General features: G+C 44.2%; 1 protein-coding gene across 3 annotated transcripts in view; it reads left to right on the top strand.

Moving 5' to 3' along the window:
• mcu (mitochondrial calcium uniporter) overlaps positions 1-15,924 on the top strand; it is a 63,308-nt gene extending 47,384 nt beyond the window's left edge. For all 3 annotated transcript variants that reach the window (XM_030070633.1, XM_030070634.1, XM_030070632.1), the window contains 7 exons: positions 4,779-4,842; positions 7,684-7,854; positions 8,265-8,369; positions 9,143-9,303; positions 9,741-9,944; positions 11,296-11,412; positions 11,657-15,924. In XM_030070633.1, the coding sequence (XP_029926493.1) occupies positions 4,779-4,842; positions 7,684-7,854; positions 8,265-8,369; positions 9,143-9,303; positions 9,741-9,944; positions 11,296-11,412; positions 11,657-11,737 (903 nt within the window). In that variant the 3' untranslated portion in view covers positions 11,738-15,924. The remainder of the gene's footprint in view (positions 1-4,778; positions 4,843-7,683; positions 7,855-8,264; positions 8,370-9,142; positions 9,304-9,740; positions 9,945-11,295; positions 11,413-11,656) is intronic.
• The last annotated feature ends 314 nt before the right edge of the window (positions 15,925-16,238 follow it).

Genomic DNA, 16,238 nt, shown 5'->3' with positions numbered 1-16,238 from the left:
TGCAGGGTACAGTATGCAGCACATGGTCAGAAACGCGCGCATGCTCGTGACTCACGCCGTTTTACTCCAGCCTTCATTTATCTCTATCGCTCCCCTGCTGCTGCTGCTGCTCACTCCTCCATTTATCCCTCCGTTCTTTCACCTCCTTCAACTCTCTCTCTCTCTGTCTCTCGCTGCTCATCTTCCTAGCCCTCCTCAGTACCATCTCATTTCTTTCGCTCTCTCTCTCCTCACTGTATGACATTGATTCCAAGGTTGCTGTGCTATTGACTGCTGCTTCGCTGTTAAATATTTCAGGCAGCATTTCGGTGGCTGTCTGCCGAGGGAGGGGGGAGGGGTGGTGGTGGTGGTGGGGTGGGGGGTCGCTCTGCAACTGCTACTGACAAACAGACTGGTGAACAGACGGGTGGACATACACACACACACACACATAGACACACACACACAGAGACACGTATGCCACCTGCAAACACACATGGATATAAGCATACAAAGACCACACATGTACACAGATGGATATACGCTCATATACACATTGCACATAAGCACAGTTCATGCATGCACTTATATGTACTGACATCACTCACACAGAGTGCATATGTTTGTGCTGCTGCACTGTGTCAGGGTGCGTGGGTTGGTGTTGGTGATATTGTGTGTATCCAGTGGAAATTAGTTCCAAGTTAATGAATGGGCTAAGCAGTGCTGGACTGCTCTCTGCAGGCTGCGCAGTTATTCCAGGCCAGCCAGAACGCCTTTCTCAGCACTATCTGATCAGCAGCCTAATCACTGTTTGGGCTCTACTTAGTACCCTGGCCATGGGACAGTAATCGCTATATCCTCATTTGGGGTGACACACACATAGACACACACACAGCTCCCTGTGGAGAGATTCGAGTAACAACATTCTCTCATCTGCGGCCTGTTTACCATCAAAAACAGGAGTCATGATGCAGGTGCTGAGACTACTGTATCTCACATCCACACACACACACATACACACAAGCGCACACCTGTGATCCCCATGGTGGTGTTCAGTCGACAGTGGATGTCGTTGTATAAGTTTTCTGCCCTTATTATGCTGCAGTGGCAGCAGTAAGCACTTCTTTTTTTAATATTTTCAGAGTACGCAGAAGTTTTTGTGCCTCAAACTCTTTGCCTTGCCATTCCAAGTGTTTGCTGATGGTGAAAAAGAGAATAAAGTTTGAATTAGGGCTGAACAACATGGTGTGAAAACTCATACAGCAGTGACTTTGACAGATATTGCAGCTGCAATATGATTTATGATTTTAGTGGGGATGATCCCTTTTGGGTTCTGATTTTCATTTACTCCATTAAACCCATTAAAATGATGTTTTTTTGTTGTTGTTGTTGCCTGTGCCTGTACCAAGCAAGCATGTTTCCTTACATATGGAGAATACAGTTTGTAGGCCCAGTCATCTCTGTAGCGCCACAGTGCTTGATTTATAATGGTATTTTGTTACATTTTACCCATATATAAATACTTGCACCTCCTCTCATTTGGATATTGCACTTTGCCATACTGCAATTTCGCTAGTATATTGTTTGATTAATTGTTCGGCCCTAGTTCGAATTTGCCAGACAGTATTATTTCCTTTTGGGAGTGGAGCAAAAATGCAGTACTAGTGTGGTGAAAACTCAGCTCCATCTGCATGTGGCCACTGAGCCTCTGATGGGTGTGGATGGAGGGAAGTGTTGCATTGCAGGTGCCCCCAGTTCTTCTGGCTCTGTGCTCCTTCTCTTAGGACCATCCTGCTAGATACAGAGACGAGAGAGAGAGAGAGAGAGAGAGATGGAGGCAGATTCAGAGGGAGAGGAGGCACAGAGGGAGCAGTCATGGTCCAATGCAGACAACAGGCTGATTAGGACTTGATCACTAATTAATGTCACCACTCATCTAAGTCGAGATCAACACATCATCACCCACCACTGCTGCCACTCCCAACCTCAGAAATTGTTAACTGTCACTGTTTGTGTTATAGTCAACATTCCTCCCATCCATATCCTCATTACAGTAAATACAGCAGTCTGGTTTGTTTGCACTGTGTGACTGAAAACTTTGGCCCTCTGGACAAGACAGCTGAAGCCCTGCGACTGGCAGCCGCATCTCCTGATTGACAGCAAAGACGTTTAATCGGCAGCAACTGACTGACCGCTGAGTTTGTCAGAGCCTCTGCTGAAGAGCTGCACCTCACTTTATCCTCAGATTACAAGTTAGAGCCCCGCTGCTGGACCCAGTCTCACCTTTTTGACAGTTTATTTGCAAATTGCTCTCAGCATTTAAGTTTAGAGTTCAATTGGAATTATGTTTTGTGGTAATAAAGATGATTCAGATAGTGTTTAGTCAGTCAGTCACAGGAAAGAACTGAAAAGGAAGGACTGAAAATCACTCAACTTCCCTGCGATTCTTTTAAGTTTCTGGCACTCATCGGGCTGTTCTGTGTTGAAAGCCCCACCTGTGTAGCCTAAAACAAACCATAAAAAGTAACTGCTAAAGCTATGTGACCCAGTGCTATTTTTTTTTTTTTTTTTTTTTTTTTACTGATGCATGGGCCTTTTTATTCCCTAAGTCTCAGGCTGCGTCACTGGGCCTCAGAACAAGAGCTCAGTGGAAAAAATGATTGTGTTGTGGGCACCTGCACTTCCTCTGAAGGTGCCTATATCACAAGAGCTAGCGATGAGAGGTAGGAGCCAGGATATTTGTGCTGAGCTATGATAAAATCTGGCCCCGGCACCCGACTCACAGAGTTTGGGTGCTAGCATCCCAGCTTTGGCCCCGTTTGCTCCTCTGAAGTTGGCCATTTGCTGGCTGCCAAGCAAGGAGATGCTGTGCAGGGTCAGGGAGCCACAGCGCTCGTGTTTAGCTAAGTGCTACAGATCCAGAACGCAGCTGAGTCAGACAGGTTGTACTGGCAACACACACACACACACACACACACACACACACAGGTCTGATAGATCTTTTCAACCTACACTTTAACAGCTTTAGAAGGTTTAGAAGAGGAACTGTGCTTTAAATCTGCTGTCATCTGTTGTGGTTTGGTTGAGTAAGAGTGAGATAGATTGTGTGCACGTGTGTGTGTGTGTGTGTTGTAAACCTGATATGAATCTGACATTAGTAGATTTCTTCCTTGAGAGCATCAGTTTGGTCTTGCTGAGAAAGGTTGGATATAGAGAGCGGTGCAGTTGGGCTTATGTGAAAGCCTGAGGAGTCACAGTGTGAAAATTGCACGGTGCTGGCTGGAGTCGGATGCCGGAGGGAGGAAGATGCTGAGTCTGTGGCTGGGGAGGCTTTGAGCACACAGGGGAAACTGGGGAGATACCTAAGGGTGTAACAGCTTTGGGTCAAAACCGTGATTCTGCAGTCCTCAATTAATCATACGTGTGATGAACCGTGATTTTTCTTTTGTCCTTCTCTCTTTCTTTACTGTAGTTCTTCCTCATTAAGTTTTTTTGCTCAGTAGAAAATTACAATTTTGTTTTCTAGGTGGTTTTGCAATTTTGTTATGCAGATCATTAAACATGGCTTTTGATTAATTATAACATCAGTCCTAGTAACCTGACCTCTCCTTAAGCTACATAAAAAATAATTGGCAAAAACCCTGTTACGCTGTTTATGCAGAAATATTGGTATTTGTTTCACTTAAGAGAAAATAACTTGAATTCAGTTTTTTCAGTATACAAAAAAAACAAAACAAAAAAAAAAACAAACAAACAAACTATGGCCTAAAAGCCAAGGTACAAACCAAATCATGAAAAAAGGTAAACCATTGCACACATAGTACATACAGCACATACACATGGCAAGCACTGCAGCTGGGCACATTGCATGACTGCAGGCACCTCTATCAGGACTAGGCCAGGATATAAACAGTGCTTTGTATCGCGGTGCACTAGAGGCATATCCTGTTTGTGCGTGTGCTTGCATCTAAAACTTTGATCACAAAAGTTGTCTTCTTCACCCCCTGGCGTCTTTCTTATTCCTTGATTTGCTTTGTCTTGTCTTCATTGTCTTCACCCACCTCCTTCCTCCTCCTCCCCCCTTCCCAAGAAATTCCTTAGAAGGCTTGATCTCGGCTCAGCGTAAAATGTGATTCAGGACATGTGCAGTGCGTACGGACACTCCCTGTTTCGCCCCACTAACAGCACACGGTAGTGCCAGAGAAGGGAGGGTTTTCCCAAGCTCCTCCTCTGTTCATCTTCCTTCCTCCTTCCTCCCTCCCTCCCTCCCTGCCTCTCTGCTTTTCTCAGTGTCTGACATGACTGGAGTGTTTCCTTTCTTGGAGAAGTATGCATACTGAACCACATTGTTGTTATTCAGAGTGCATTCTGCTGCCCCCACAGTGTGTCTCCCATTGTGTTGTAGTCTTCAAAGTAGCAGTTTCTTTGCCTGGATGTTGGTGAATATAGATATGATGTAAGATACTGTGTGTGTGTCTGTGTGTGTGTTTGAGTGAGCGCCTCACAGGCAGTATTGTACAATATTTCCGTGACTGGGCAGCTACAGTTGGATCTGTATGCCTGTGTTTCTTGGGTGTGGCTCCATTCTCTCCATGGGAAAAACAGAGGGGGCCATTTTGTAACGTAATCCTCCAGATCAGTCCCACCAGTGAACATTTTACACCCAAAGCTGCCAGCAGCACATCTGGTTTTATGTCGGCAGACAGAGAAATGTTAGATGAGAGATACAGGTGTTTGCTTTTCTGTGGCTGAAGTAACCAAGTTGAAGTAACCAGGCTCTCTCTGATCCTGTCTTGCAGGTTTGGAGGGGCTCTCCCTCATGGCAGGGCCAGAGACTGTTGTGTTCCTCCACTGCCCCAGAGGGTAAGTCTCCACCTCGCACGCTGCTCAGCCATTCCAGGCACTGTCTTTGCAGTGGTTTGAAAATTTTTTGTCGTGAGTGAGATGTTGTTTTAAGGCTAATGGGCTGGATTTATTTATGACCATATGAGCCGTATCAGCTCTGAGGAGAAAGGCACCAGAAGCCCGGGTTTCCCTTGTCAGAGAAAACCTGAATACAGTCCCTGCCCACTCCGAGACAAATGAGCTCCGCACTGGACGGGAACTCTGCATTGATCAGACAGGGGAGGCTCATTTCGAGTTAACAGCCAGCAGTCATTAATATGGAATCCGTCTCAGGCCAGCATCTGCCCGTCTGTGTGAGAATCAGTAGAGATGGAGAGCAATGAGCAGAGGGGAATAAGAGAAAGGCGGGGTGGTGGGGAGGGCTTTAGAGGAAAAGGCAGCAGCATTGCAGAGCATGCTGATTTGATTTTAAACCGGGCTCTAATGGTACAGCAACAAGAAAAGCAGGTAGGCAAGCACGTACCACATACCACGAGTCCTGTTTGTGCAAAAACAGGACAGGGGAGGACAAAGAGAACAGGTGCAGAGCGCAGACACTTGAGGCAAGGTGACAAATTGGGCATGACACAGTTTCAGCGATGAAGCGAATTAAAGTGCAAAAGCATACATCGGCATCTTTTAACATTTTCCAGACAAACTTGTAACTGATCTTGGCTGGCGTTACTCAAGCCCGCCATGCAGCCGTGATCCTGCACTTCTTGGTGTGAGCCCAAGTGCAGATCTGCTGATTCACTGCAGTGGTCCCGAGGAGGAGACAGAGGTTGTCGGGTGCAGCACAAGGCAGCCTGGATCACCTCTGCCGTGGGCTCGCAGCTTGATTCATCGCTCTGTCATTAGGGACCACTCAGCATGATAATGGTATAAGCTGTGCTGGCTCATTATAACCAGAGTTTGGTTACGGACCAACAGAGCTGGGTCAGGAGCTATTATTATGGCTGGATCAGAGACTATTATGCCAGAAAAACACAGTGTTACCGAGCGTTAACAGTGGTACAGGTGTCTCGGACTAAAATGACACCTCTCATGGTGATGCTGGATGTTGGAAAGTGCAGGTGACAGCTACCAAGGCATTAATATCCGTGCAGCGCTCTGATGGTTTTGTTTTCTGTGCACTAAAGATTGGCAGAGGAAACTGTGTTAGCTGCTTCCATTTATTATGCCATCTCTCTTTTCCCCAGCTGCAAAAGCTGAAACTTAGGAGTAAAGAAGATTTAAGATGTACCACTTTCAAGCACATCATGTACACAAGCATCACTGTGTCGTCTTTTTCATTTTACAGTGTAAATAAAAAAGTATTGATCATTAGCATCAGTGCATCGATATAACTTTTGTGGGGGAAAGGTTAGTAATATTATATTGCATTGATCCCAAGGACCTGACAGTACAAAGCAGCCTAGTTTTTGACAAAACAACAGTGTGTGTATTTCTATGCGATTGTGTGTCAGCACACTTTTAGTATTAGCTCTATTCATGCATGTTAATTATATGAAGCTATCAGGCAGATGGTATGCAAACTAGACCTCAGTCAAGCAGTATTTGAAAATAACTCTTAGTGTTTGTTTTTTCCTGCCTGGTGCACAGTACCAGATGGGTGGCATTTAAAGTATCAGGTGTACTGATAAGTTGTTAATCCCAGAGGAGAATATCAATTTGAAGGCATTAATTTGTGTGTCGCATCTGACAAACCCAACCCAGCACTCCCAAGAAGGGTAAAAAAACAAGCACCAGCAAGACTTGGCAAATTCACTTTGATCCAGATGGGTATTTCACAATGCAGGGTTATCCAAATAACTTTTAAAAATGTTATGTAATATCTCTGAAATTGTGTTTATTTTTAGTCATCATCAGCATGCATTACCGAATCCTATTCTTAAACCAAACCCTCAAGTTTTGTTCTAGAGATTCAAGTCACTATCACAAGGATACAGCATAATCTTCCTCACAGTTTTTTGGCTAACTTTATAATCTTGCTTTGAGAAATACCCTCCAGGTCTGCTGTGAGTGAAGTGTATTGTTGATATATGGGGTTTGCTGTGAGGCTGCGAGGCTGCTGCAGGGTTGTTGCCCCTCCGAGGTTGGCAGTTTTACTGTTGAACTCCCACGGGTGGTGCTGCTGCTGTACTGCCCCCTGCTGGGATTAAACCACACACCATTATTTCATCAACCAGAGTGGTGCCTGACTTTTGACACTGAGAGAAAAACATTAAAGTTACCAGAGCACTTTGAGCATATCACACTTTGTACTGTTTTTTTGGTGTTTGGTGCAGCTGAACGTGCAGTAGTCTATTCCGAATTAAGCCTTGGACTCAACACCAAGGTACTATTGCAAACATTTTTAAACCCTTATTTAGGCTGTAGGTCGTTCAGCTCAGATTCAGTTATGCCTGGCCTAGTGAGGCGCAACATGAAATTAAATTGTAGATAAACAGCAGTGAACAGTGTACATGACCAAAAAAGACAGTTCCAGTCACAGTACAAATAAGAAACTCAAAATTCAGTGCGTGAGCTTTTGAAAGATAGCAGTTCAACAGAACAAAGAGGAACAGCTTCTCATTAATTTTGCTTCAAGAGCTGTCATAATCACTCAACAATGTCAATCACTAAGAGAAACCGTCTCTTCAGTTTTAAATAAGTTTGAAATAAGTTCCCATTAGCAGGAAGGGAGTACATGAAAGCCCTTTTTTCCCTGATTCAATTCAGACCTTTCCCATTTTGTTCATTTTCTGTTTCTGAGATATTTGTCTGACACCTCTTTTCTTTCCTGCGGCCTCCTCCTCTGCCCTCCCCGCCCCCTCACAGAGGTGACAGTGGTGTATCAGAACGGGCTGCCAGTGATCTCAGTCAATTTGCCGTCCAGGCGAGAGAGGTGCCAGTTCACCCTAAAGCCACTCAGTGACTGTGTGGGAGTTTTTCTGCAACAGCTCCAGGCAGAAGACAGGGGCATTGACCGGGTAGCCATCTACTCCACAGGTATGATCAGGAGCACATAGACACAAACACACATACATACACACACACGACTACTTCCCTTTGCCTCAGGTAGTTACATACACACATGTTTGAACATGATTTTGGGCGTCCACCCATTTTCAAGTTAGCTCTTGTTAAATGTTCCGGTGCTTGCAGCTTTGCAATAGCGTTTAACGCCATTGCACTGACCATGAAATCAATTCCCGATCTACTCAAAAGGTTCATTATTCCAAAAAAAAAAAAAAAAATGTTCTTGAAATCTTAACTCTCAGTGTTAAACACATCTGATTTCCCTGAGAGCTTATTTAAATTCAGACCGAAAGGACAAAGAGGTGAAGGGTTTTTCTAGTGGCTAACAATCAGTGCTCTCTCTCCTTCACACCCACTGTCCCCTCTTTCTCTTTGTCCAGATGGGGCGAGGGTGGCCTCCTCTACAGGTATAGACATCCTCCTGCTGGATGACTTCAAGCTTGTCATCAATGACACCACACACCTCGTGCGGCCACCACGGAGAGGTGAGGTCAGGCGGTAAAGCAGAGACTATCTGCTGCACTCGGGGTCATTCATGCCAGGGTCCCTGCCAATAATTGGAAGAAAACAGAGACAGATGCATTTACTGGAGAAAATGTGGATGATTGCTGTGCAACAGTGCCGCTGGACATGTGGAGCTTGTTGATATTAGGGTGTGAAAATAGGTAGCAAAACATGGCAAAAAAAAAACAAAAAACAAAAGAAAGTTAGGTTAAAAAACCAAAGTCATAAAACATCAAGTCAAACAAAAAACACTACACAACCAACAAAAATGGAAAAAAACTAAGTGTGTGCCTCTAGGTTGTTGCCAGGGTGTTGTAAGTGATTGCTAAGGAGCACTAGGTGGTTGTATTTCTAGGTGTTTGCTAAGGTATTTCTTGATTGCTGCTAAGGTATACCAGGTATTTCTAGGTACTGTACTATTGCATTTGATAGGGTGTAGCTGGTTGCTACTAGGCTATTTATAGGTTGTTGCTAGGGTGTACCAGGTAGTTGCTAGGGTGATTCCAGGTGGTTGCTAGGCTGTTTATAAGGTGTATTAAGTGGTTGCTAAGGTGTGTCAGGTAGTTACAAGGGTGTTTTCTGGCTGTTATGTATTCCTACATCATGAATAAGGTGTAGGGGGTTCTTGGTTGTTGCTAGGGTGATTATAGATTACTGGATTGTATTAAACCAATGTTATCTGTGTGTGTGTGCATGCATGTTCACATTTATTTGTCTGTGTGTGTTTGTGTGTGTGTGCGCATTGGTGTCTCAGAGCTGCTGGCCCATGAGGAGGCCGAGCGGCTGAATGACGTGAAGTTCCTGGTGCAGCAGCTCTACACCACGCTGCGCATCGAGGAGCACCAGCTCAGCAAAGAGCGAGAGCTGATTGGGCGACTGGAGGACCTCAACTCACAGCTCCGCCCACTAGAGAAGGTATAACTTCCTTTGTGGGGCATGTTCGACAGTCTTTGGCCCCTCCCAACCCACCCTCCTCCTTTTTTCCCCCCTTTTTTGACAAGTACAGCGTTTGCACCCAGGGCATCCTTTAAAAATTCTTCTTGTTGGCTGTTCAAAATCTTTACTGCTCACTGCTGTCAGGACTCAACTTTATGCATGTAGAAAAGTGCAGTAATTCAAAATTCACTATAATGACTGACATGTTTGTGTCCTGCTTTCTGTATTTTAATAATATATTCATAATTTGCAACTTCTCGCTTCCATTTGAGTGCTGAAACCCCTTAATGTGAATCCTGAGTGATAGCCTTGTTTCTCATTTAGCTCGCAGTAAATTCCTAATTTTAAAATCCTACATTTCTGGGTCTGACGTTGCTGTGGCTTTGCTGCTTGCTTATTTGTTGACCTCTGTGCAGGTGAAAGAGGAGCTGAGTAAGAAGGCAGAACGGCGTACCACCTGGGTGCTGTGGGGCGGCATGGCGTACATGGCCACCCAGTTTGGCATCCTGGCCAGGCTGACCTGGTGGGAGTATTCCTGGGATATCATGGAGCCCGTCACCTACTTCATCACTTATGGCACAGCTATGGCCATGTACGCCTACTTTGTGCTCACACGTCAGGTATGTGAAAACAGCATATGGGAAATCACACAAACTCACACACACACATGTATTTTATGTTATGATACTGATGGATGCTTTCATGTTTCAAGTGGTTGTTTGAAGTGAGAGAGCCTCTTCATCCATTTGGCATCCTGCCCGGAATGATAAGTGGTGTACGGTGTGGTGCACATAAAACTTTGTTTCATATCTTTTATTCCTTCCTCCAACCAAGCCCATTTGTCATTGCTTTTTGTGATTTTGTTGCGCATAAAATGTGATACATTATTAAACCTTGTGGGGAAATTGTATTTTCTCACGCTATTTTGCACAGAGATATCAGAGCTTAGGGTCAGCAAAAGAGGAGCAGCCCTGTCGCTGGAAGGGCTGCAGTGTCTTGCGCAGCAGCACTTTCGCAGGGTTAATGCTAGCTGACAGGGCGGTGCAAGATATCTGGGCGAAGGACGGCCTCTATGACCACGTTTAGGGAGAGCATTTCTTACAGTGATGCAGCTCAGAGGGCTTTAAACAAAATTAAAAAAAAAAAAAAAAGCAAAGACTAAAATACAGTGAAAGTATAAATATTAAAATCATGTTTAAAACAGTATGTTAGCCAGCACAGGTGTAACATAAAATCAAACAGTGCTAAACACTGCATCCCCTGACACATCAGCTCTAAGCTGTGGAAACAGTTGTAAGTTCAGCACCTCATGATCCAAAACATTTGTGTGGCTCATATGGCTCAAACAAGAATATCAGATAATATGTATGTGCCAGGCTGTTAAGAGAGTTAAAACCAACAGAAGACTTTTACAACTCATACTAGAGCTGACTGAGAGACAGTGTGGTGATTCTCATGTTGAGGTGTAATATGATCTGTTGTCCTCATCCATCTGTCTGTTTTCCCTCCTCACGTTTGTGTTACATCGTTTTGTTTTGTGTTTGATTGTTGATTAGATAGATTCAGCTCATTCTTTGTGAAGGCCTGTGTGATGGACGGCTGTATAAATGAGCTAAACCAGGAAGATCAGAAAACAGCATTACAGTAATCCAATCATGCACCGTCTTCTCTCTTTAAACCTCTCTTTAAACATGAGGGGTAAAACCTAGCACTGCCTGAGGAGTCTGTTTTTAGGTAATGAAAACCAGACCTGCATTGTTGACATGAGCTGCAAAAATTGAATTCAGCATCTAGAATCGCCCACTAATGTTTCAAACGGTGGTTAAACTTGAGGGACAGGAAGGCCAGCTGATTTTGGATTGGTTGCCAATATGATTTTGGCCCAAGGACCACAAAGCAGGACCTAGAGAACATCTGATAAACTTGTTCTTCTTACGCTGTGCTCTGTCTGTGTCCCCCTCTGACCTGCAGGAGTACATCTATCCTGACGCTAGAGACAGACAGTATCTGCTGTTCCTCCACAAGGGGGTGAAAAGGACACGTTTCGACATTGAGAAGTACAACAAGCTGAAGGATGACATCGCCGAGGTACAGTCACTGTGCGATATCTGGATGTTTTGTGACATAAATGGAGTGCTGGAGCCACGCCGGGGAATCGCACATTTCACACATTGATGCTTGGATTTGTAACAGCCGTACGCATGCTACATAGACTTTTACTTTGAAGCTGTTTCTCACATTCTTCCTCTCCATATTCCTCTTCTCTCTCTCTCCATCTCTCTTTCTCTCTCTCTCTTTCTCTCTCTCGTCTGCCTCCCACTCCCCTGTCCAGGTGGAGTTGGATCTCAAGCGTCTTCGGGACCCGCTCCAGCTGCAGCTCCCAATCCAGCAGCTCACCGCCAGTAAAGATTGATGGGACGAGTGAGGCCCCTCCCCGATGAGCTCCTCCATACCTCCGTAACCCCTTCCTACTCCTTTCCGTCCCACTCTCCGTCCACCCCCACTCCTCTCTTTTTTCCCACTATTTAACCCTTCCCTCCCACACCTAGTAAGCCCATCCCTCTCTTGACTGTGGGAGGTATTTTCTTTTCTTTTCTCTTTTTTTTTCTTTTTTTCTTTACTTTTCTGACTGAAAAGTCCAGTTGGAAGTTGATTGCAAGTGAAACCGCCGAAAGAGAAGGATGGTGAGGATTGATGGGAACTGAAAAACTCTCACGGCTGCGGATGATAAAAAGAATGATGATGATGATGATGATGATGATGATGGAATTAAACTGGGCACTGTGGATATGCCTCAAGACTCCAGTGGGACAGCCTGCAGGGAACCCCAGGAAACACAGGAAGTGTCAGTAGGCGCTTCAGCTGAGGGTACATGCAGAGGGGCAGCCATCTTTGAGTGTGTGTGTGTGTGTGTGTGTGCGCGCGTGGTACATCCTGGGGACAATGGGACACAGACCCCGGCCACCCTACAGGCCAACACAGCAGTGGTGTCTTGCTTTTTTAGCAGTCACGCTGTAAACACACGCATGCATATTTCTTCCTGGATGGGGTGGGCTCCAGGGAGGGGCTCTATCCCAATGAATCAAAGTTTACAAGGAAGTCCTCAACCTGCCCACTGCTCTCTGCATGGATGGAGGACAGGGCTGGGGCCCGCGGCAGTCGGACCACCAGCGGACCTTCGTCTTCCTGTGGCTGCAAACTGCTGCCCCTCCTCCTCCCACCCTGGGCCACGCCCCTCCGGGTGACGGACAGCTGCCCTGCCCAGTGTGACCTTTAACAGGAGCCTGTCTCGGTTTTCACAGGATGCGGGAGTGACGTTAGGCAACGAGCCTCATTTCCTCGTCCTGTTGATGTCCTGCGCCGGCCCAGTCTGTGCAAGGATGAGAGTACTACCGACAAAAACATCACTGTGTGTTCTTTTATTCCAAAAAATATTTTGGCACTTTTTATTTTGAAAGCCATAGTATATTTGTTATGAAAAGAATATATAAATATAAATATATATATATATAAATAGAAATATATATATACAATCAAATAAACAGATGAACAGAGGCTAGTTTTTTTTCAGTGGGGGGAGGAGCTCTCTTGCAAACATCATTTCATTAGAAAAATCATGCATCTCCTGAAAATCTCCATTAAGGACTGCCTTAACAGTCCAATGCCCACTTTCTGTCTCTGTCACACACACACATAATTATATGCATTTACGACCTTGACCGAACTCTTTTGTATCTTTCGAGTGATGAACACATATTCCATCTCAACTACATCCAGTAAGGCGCAGATTCCCGCAGAACATCCTAAACTAAACAGCACCATCCCCCCCGTGCATGGCCATCAAAGTAAAGTTGTAATGGAAAGTAACATTAAAGGCAAATGAGGGTGAAAATGGCTTCGATGGAAATGTTTGGCAGCAACAAAAAATACCAGTGTATCAGGCCATGCATTAAAATTGTTTCCCACTACCCTCATTTTGTGAATATTGCAATAGAAGATGCTGAATATAATATAGGAGTTACAGTAATAATGAGTGTTTTTCAGAGATATTTGTAGGCATGCTATAGGTTTTGACCTCTGATGGGCTCTGTGTGTATTATGGCTTTAGAAAAAAAATAAGCCACCGTGTGGAAGAATAGGGTTTGAGTAAATGCCTTACAGTACAGTGTCCCATGCAGTCAAATCATGTTTTTTTCCCCAATTGGAAGCATTATGTAAAGAGGCATAAACTTGGCTTGCTAACATGGACTGGTCATTGCATTGTACAAATTGTGAAATAATATGGTGTTACATGAGGGAGTGCTTTTGTGACTCTCCCTTATGAAGCTAAGCAACGAGTCAATAACAATAAACAAAAAGGTACATACAGTATAAGCTCGACATTCATTCACAGGAGGCTTTTCATCCTGAAATAGTCAGAGTTCTCTCCTCCCACTGTTGCTGTAACGCCGCCTGCTCCCTCGATGGTAAGGCAGGGTAGACTGCATGCTATGGTATGCCCTCAGTAGAAATTTGTGAATGTGTAGGAGCATTGTTGCAATTTTGTACTTATAATTGGGCCGTTTTCTTTGCCACATCTAGCTCAAATCTCATACCCCGATTGGTTATTTTCGAAGATTATAGAAGCCATATCTATGTTGTCCATTCAAGGGACTGTCATCCAATGAACCTTTGTCAGCTTCGGTTAGTTTTGTGTTTACGGTGAGGATTGGTTGTTCCTTCTCTGACTCTCAAATCTCTAGTCTAAACAGGTCTCAAAGCCAGCTTTTTCACTCTGAACTGACCGAGACCACTGTAGGTCACCTCTGGTGAGGGGAAGCACAATAACCTGACGCCCCTGGGTAGAGACACTACTTCAAAATCATCCTCTGCTTGTTGGTGACGTGTGGACAAGTGGCTGAATCCTGCTGCAGAGATCCTTGTATGTAACTGCAGATTCTCTACTGAAATGCATGATTTTATGTAAAATCAAAAGTTATCCGTGTGGATCTCATAGCAGGATTTTGCCTTATGTGTGTGACCTGGCACATATGGGTGTGTGTGTGTGTGTGTGCGTGTGTGTTTTATCTCCAAGGGAAATGGTGCCTTTTGGATACCGAAGGATTTAAATGTGTAAAAGAATTGATGAGTGGTGATGGGATAATCTTTGACAAATTTGGTCTGTATTGCATTTGGAAAGCAACTTCCTCTGCTGGAAGGCTCTTTTTGAATGTTTGCAAGCTGAAATAAGTTTTGATGTGTAGGTGTGTGTGTGTCCATTTGTTGTATCCACATGTTTTTAATAGTGCGTGTGTGCTGGGGGCAAAGGGCAGATCATTATATCCATAAATCCCTTGCCCTTAGTCGCTGCTGGTCAGTAGCGGTATAGATCAATTCTGGTCTCATCCCATCTGATAGCGATCAATAGCTTTAAATCCCTCTTTTCCACAACAGGCTGACTCTCATAGATGCTTTTACACACACACACACACACACACACACACACACACCCAGTGTGACAGTTACCTTGGAGATTTACTGTGGAGGAGTGAGAGTTAAGCCCTCTGTCTGCAGTCCAACCATACCTACTGCTGTTTCTACACACAACTTCTCTCCATCATCACCTCCTCCTTTTTATCATGCCATCCACCTTTTATTGCCTTTTGCTTTGTGTTCTTTTTGTCTTTCATTTTTTTGAAAAAAATACAAAACAAAACCAAAAAAAAAAACAAAACAGTATATCAAATATAGGGAACTTTATTATAAAGCGGGTGTTGCATGAATGTATGTTTACATGGGAAAATTATGTAAAAATATAAAAGATGATTTATCCAAAAAAAAAAAAAAGAAAAGAAAAAAACTGCAAAGATAATTTAAGAACGTCGTTTGTAGAGACTCCTAGTTGTAAAGGGCAACGGACAGGCCTGCGTCTCGGCCGCGTCGCTAGAATCCGCCCTGCCAAATCTGACTCGGTCCCAGCCAACCCACCGCACCCCATCACCCCTCCAAGTCACTCACCCATTTCCCCCTTATTTACTCCCATAACCCCCCCCTGTGTAGACATGCGGCTTGTATTTATACTCCCCAATTGATGGAAAACCAGCCTCCATCCTCGGTGCACCTTAAGAAGACCTTTATGACCTCTTGACCCCCCAGTTGCTAACGTCCTGGATTTGACTCCAAAGGGAGGTGTAGGGCGCACTCTGCTAGCATGTCGGGGAACGCCTCTCGTACCTCACTCGTTCCCACTCATCCCTCTGTCCTGTCATTTTTCACCTTCAGCCTTTCTTTCCCCTCCCGATTACATTTATTCTATGTTTTGAATGTGTTATGTTTTCAATATCTTGTTTGTGTGTTCTTACGATAAAAACATGTTTAAATTGCCTAAAGAGTGAAGCAGAATATAGGATTGAAATGATCTTGTACTCAATTCTGACCTCCTACTTCTTCTTTTTTTTAAGTTTTTCTCTTTTTTTTTAGTTTTTTTTTTTTCTCTGTTGACATCTGTTTGCTGTAATGTTGGCAAAAAAGAGAAAATGTAAAATCCTGTATCATTTATGAAATATGTATAAAAGAGAAATGTAATTCAGTTATCAATAAAATCCTTATCCAGTTTTTGGAGCTAGTGGTCCAGTTGGAGTTTTTTTTTTTATCAGCTTGGTGAAGACATTGTGATGAATGCAACACATTACAGATGTTTACAACCTGCGGCCTCTCAAGGTCACAACCACCTCCTCTGGCTCTCCTTGGCCCCCAGCTCTTCCCGCACAGGACATCCTATGAAGATAGAGCTGCAGCACACAAAAAAAAAAAACAACTCTGTTTGTATACAGCGTGTACATGTGCTTACACATCTTGGCTTTGGCAGACTACTAGAACCATCCTTGAAGTTTACAAAGAGGCTCAAGAGTGTTGAAAACATTTAAAATTACACT

This window comes from Myripristis murdjan, chromosome 15 (genome assembly GCF_902150065.1).
Source record: "Myripristis murdjan chromosome 15, fMyrMur1.1, whole genome shotgun sequence".
In the NCBI taxonomy this organism is placed as follows: Eukaryota; Metazoa; Chordata; class Actinopteri; order Holocentriformes; family Holocentridae; genus Myripristis; species Myripristis murdjan.
Note: the sequence above shows the minus strand (reverse complement) of the source record. Positions and strands in the feature narration are given on the sequence as shown.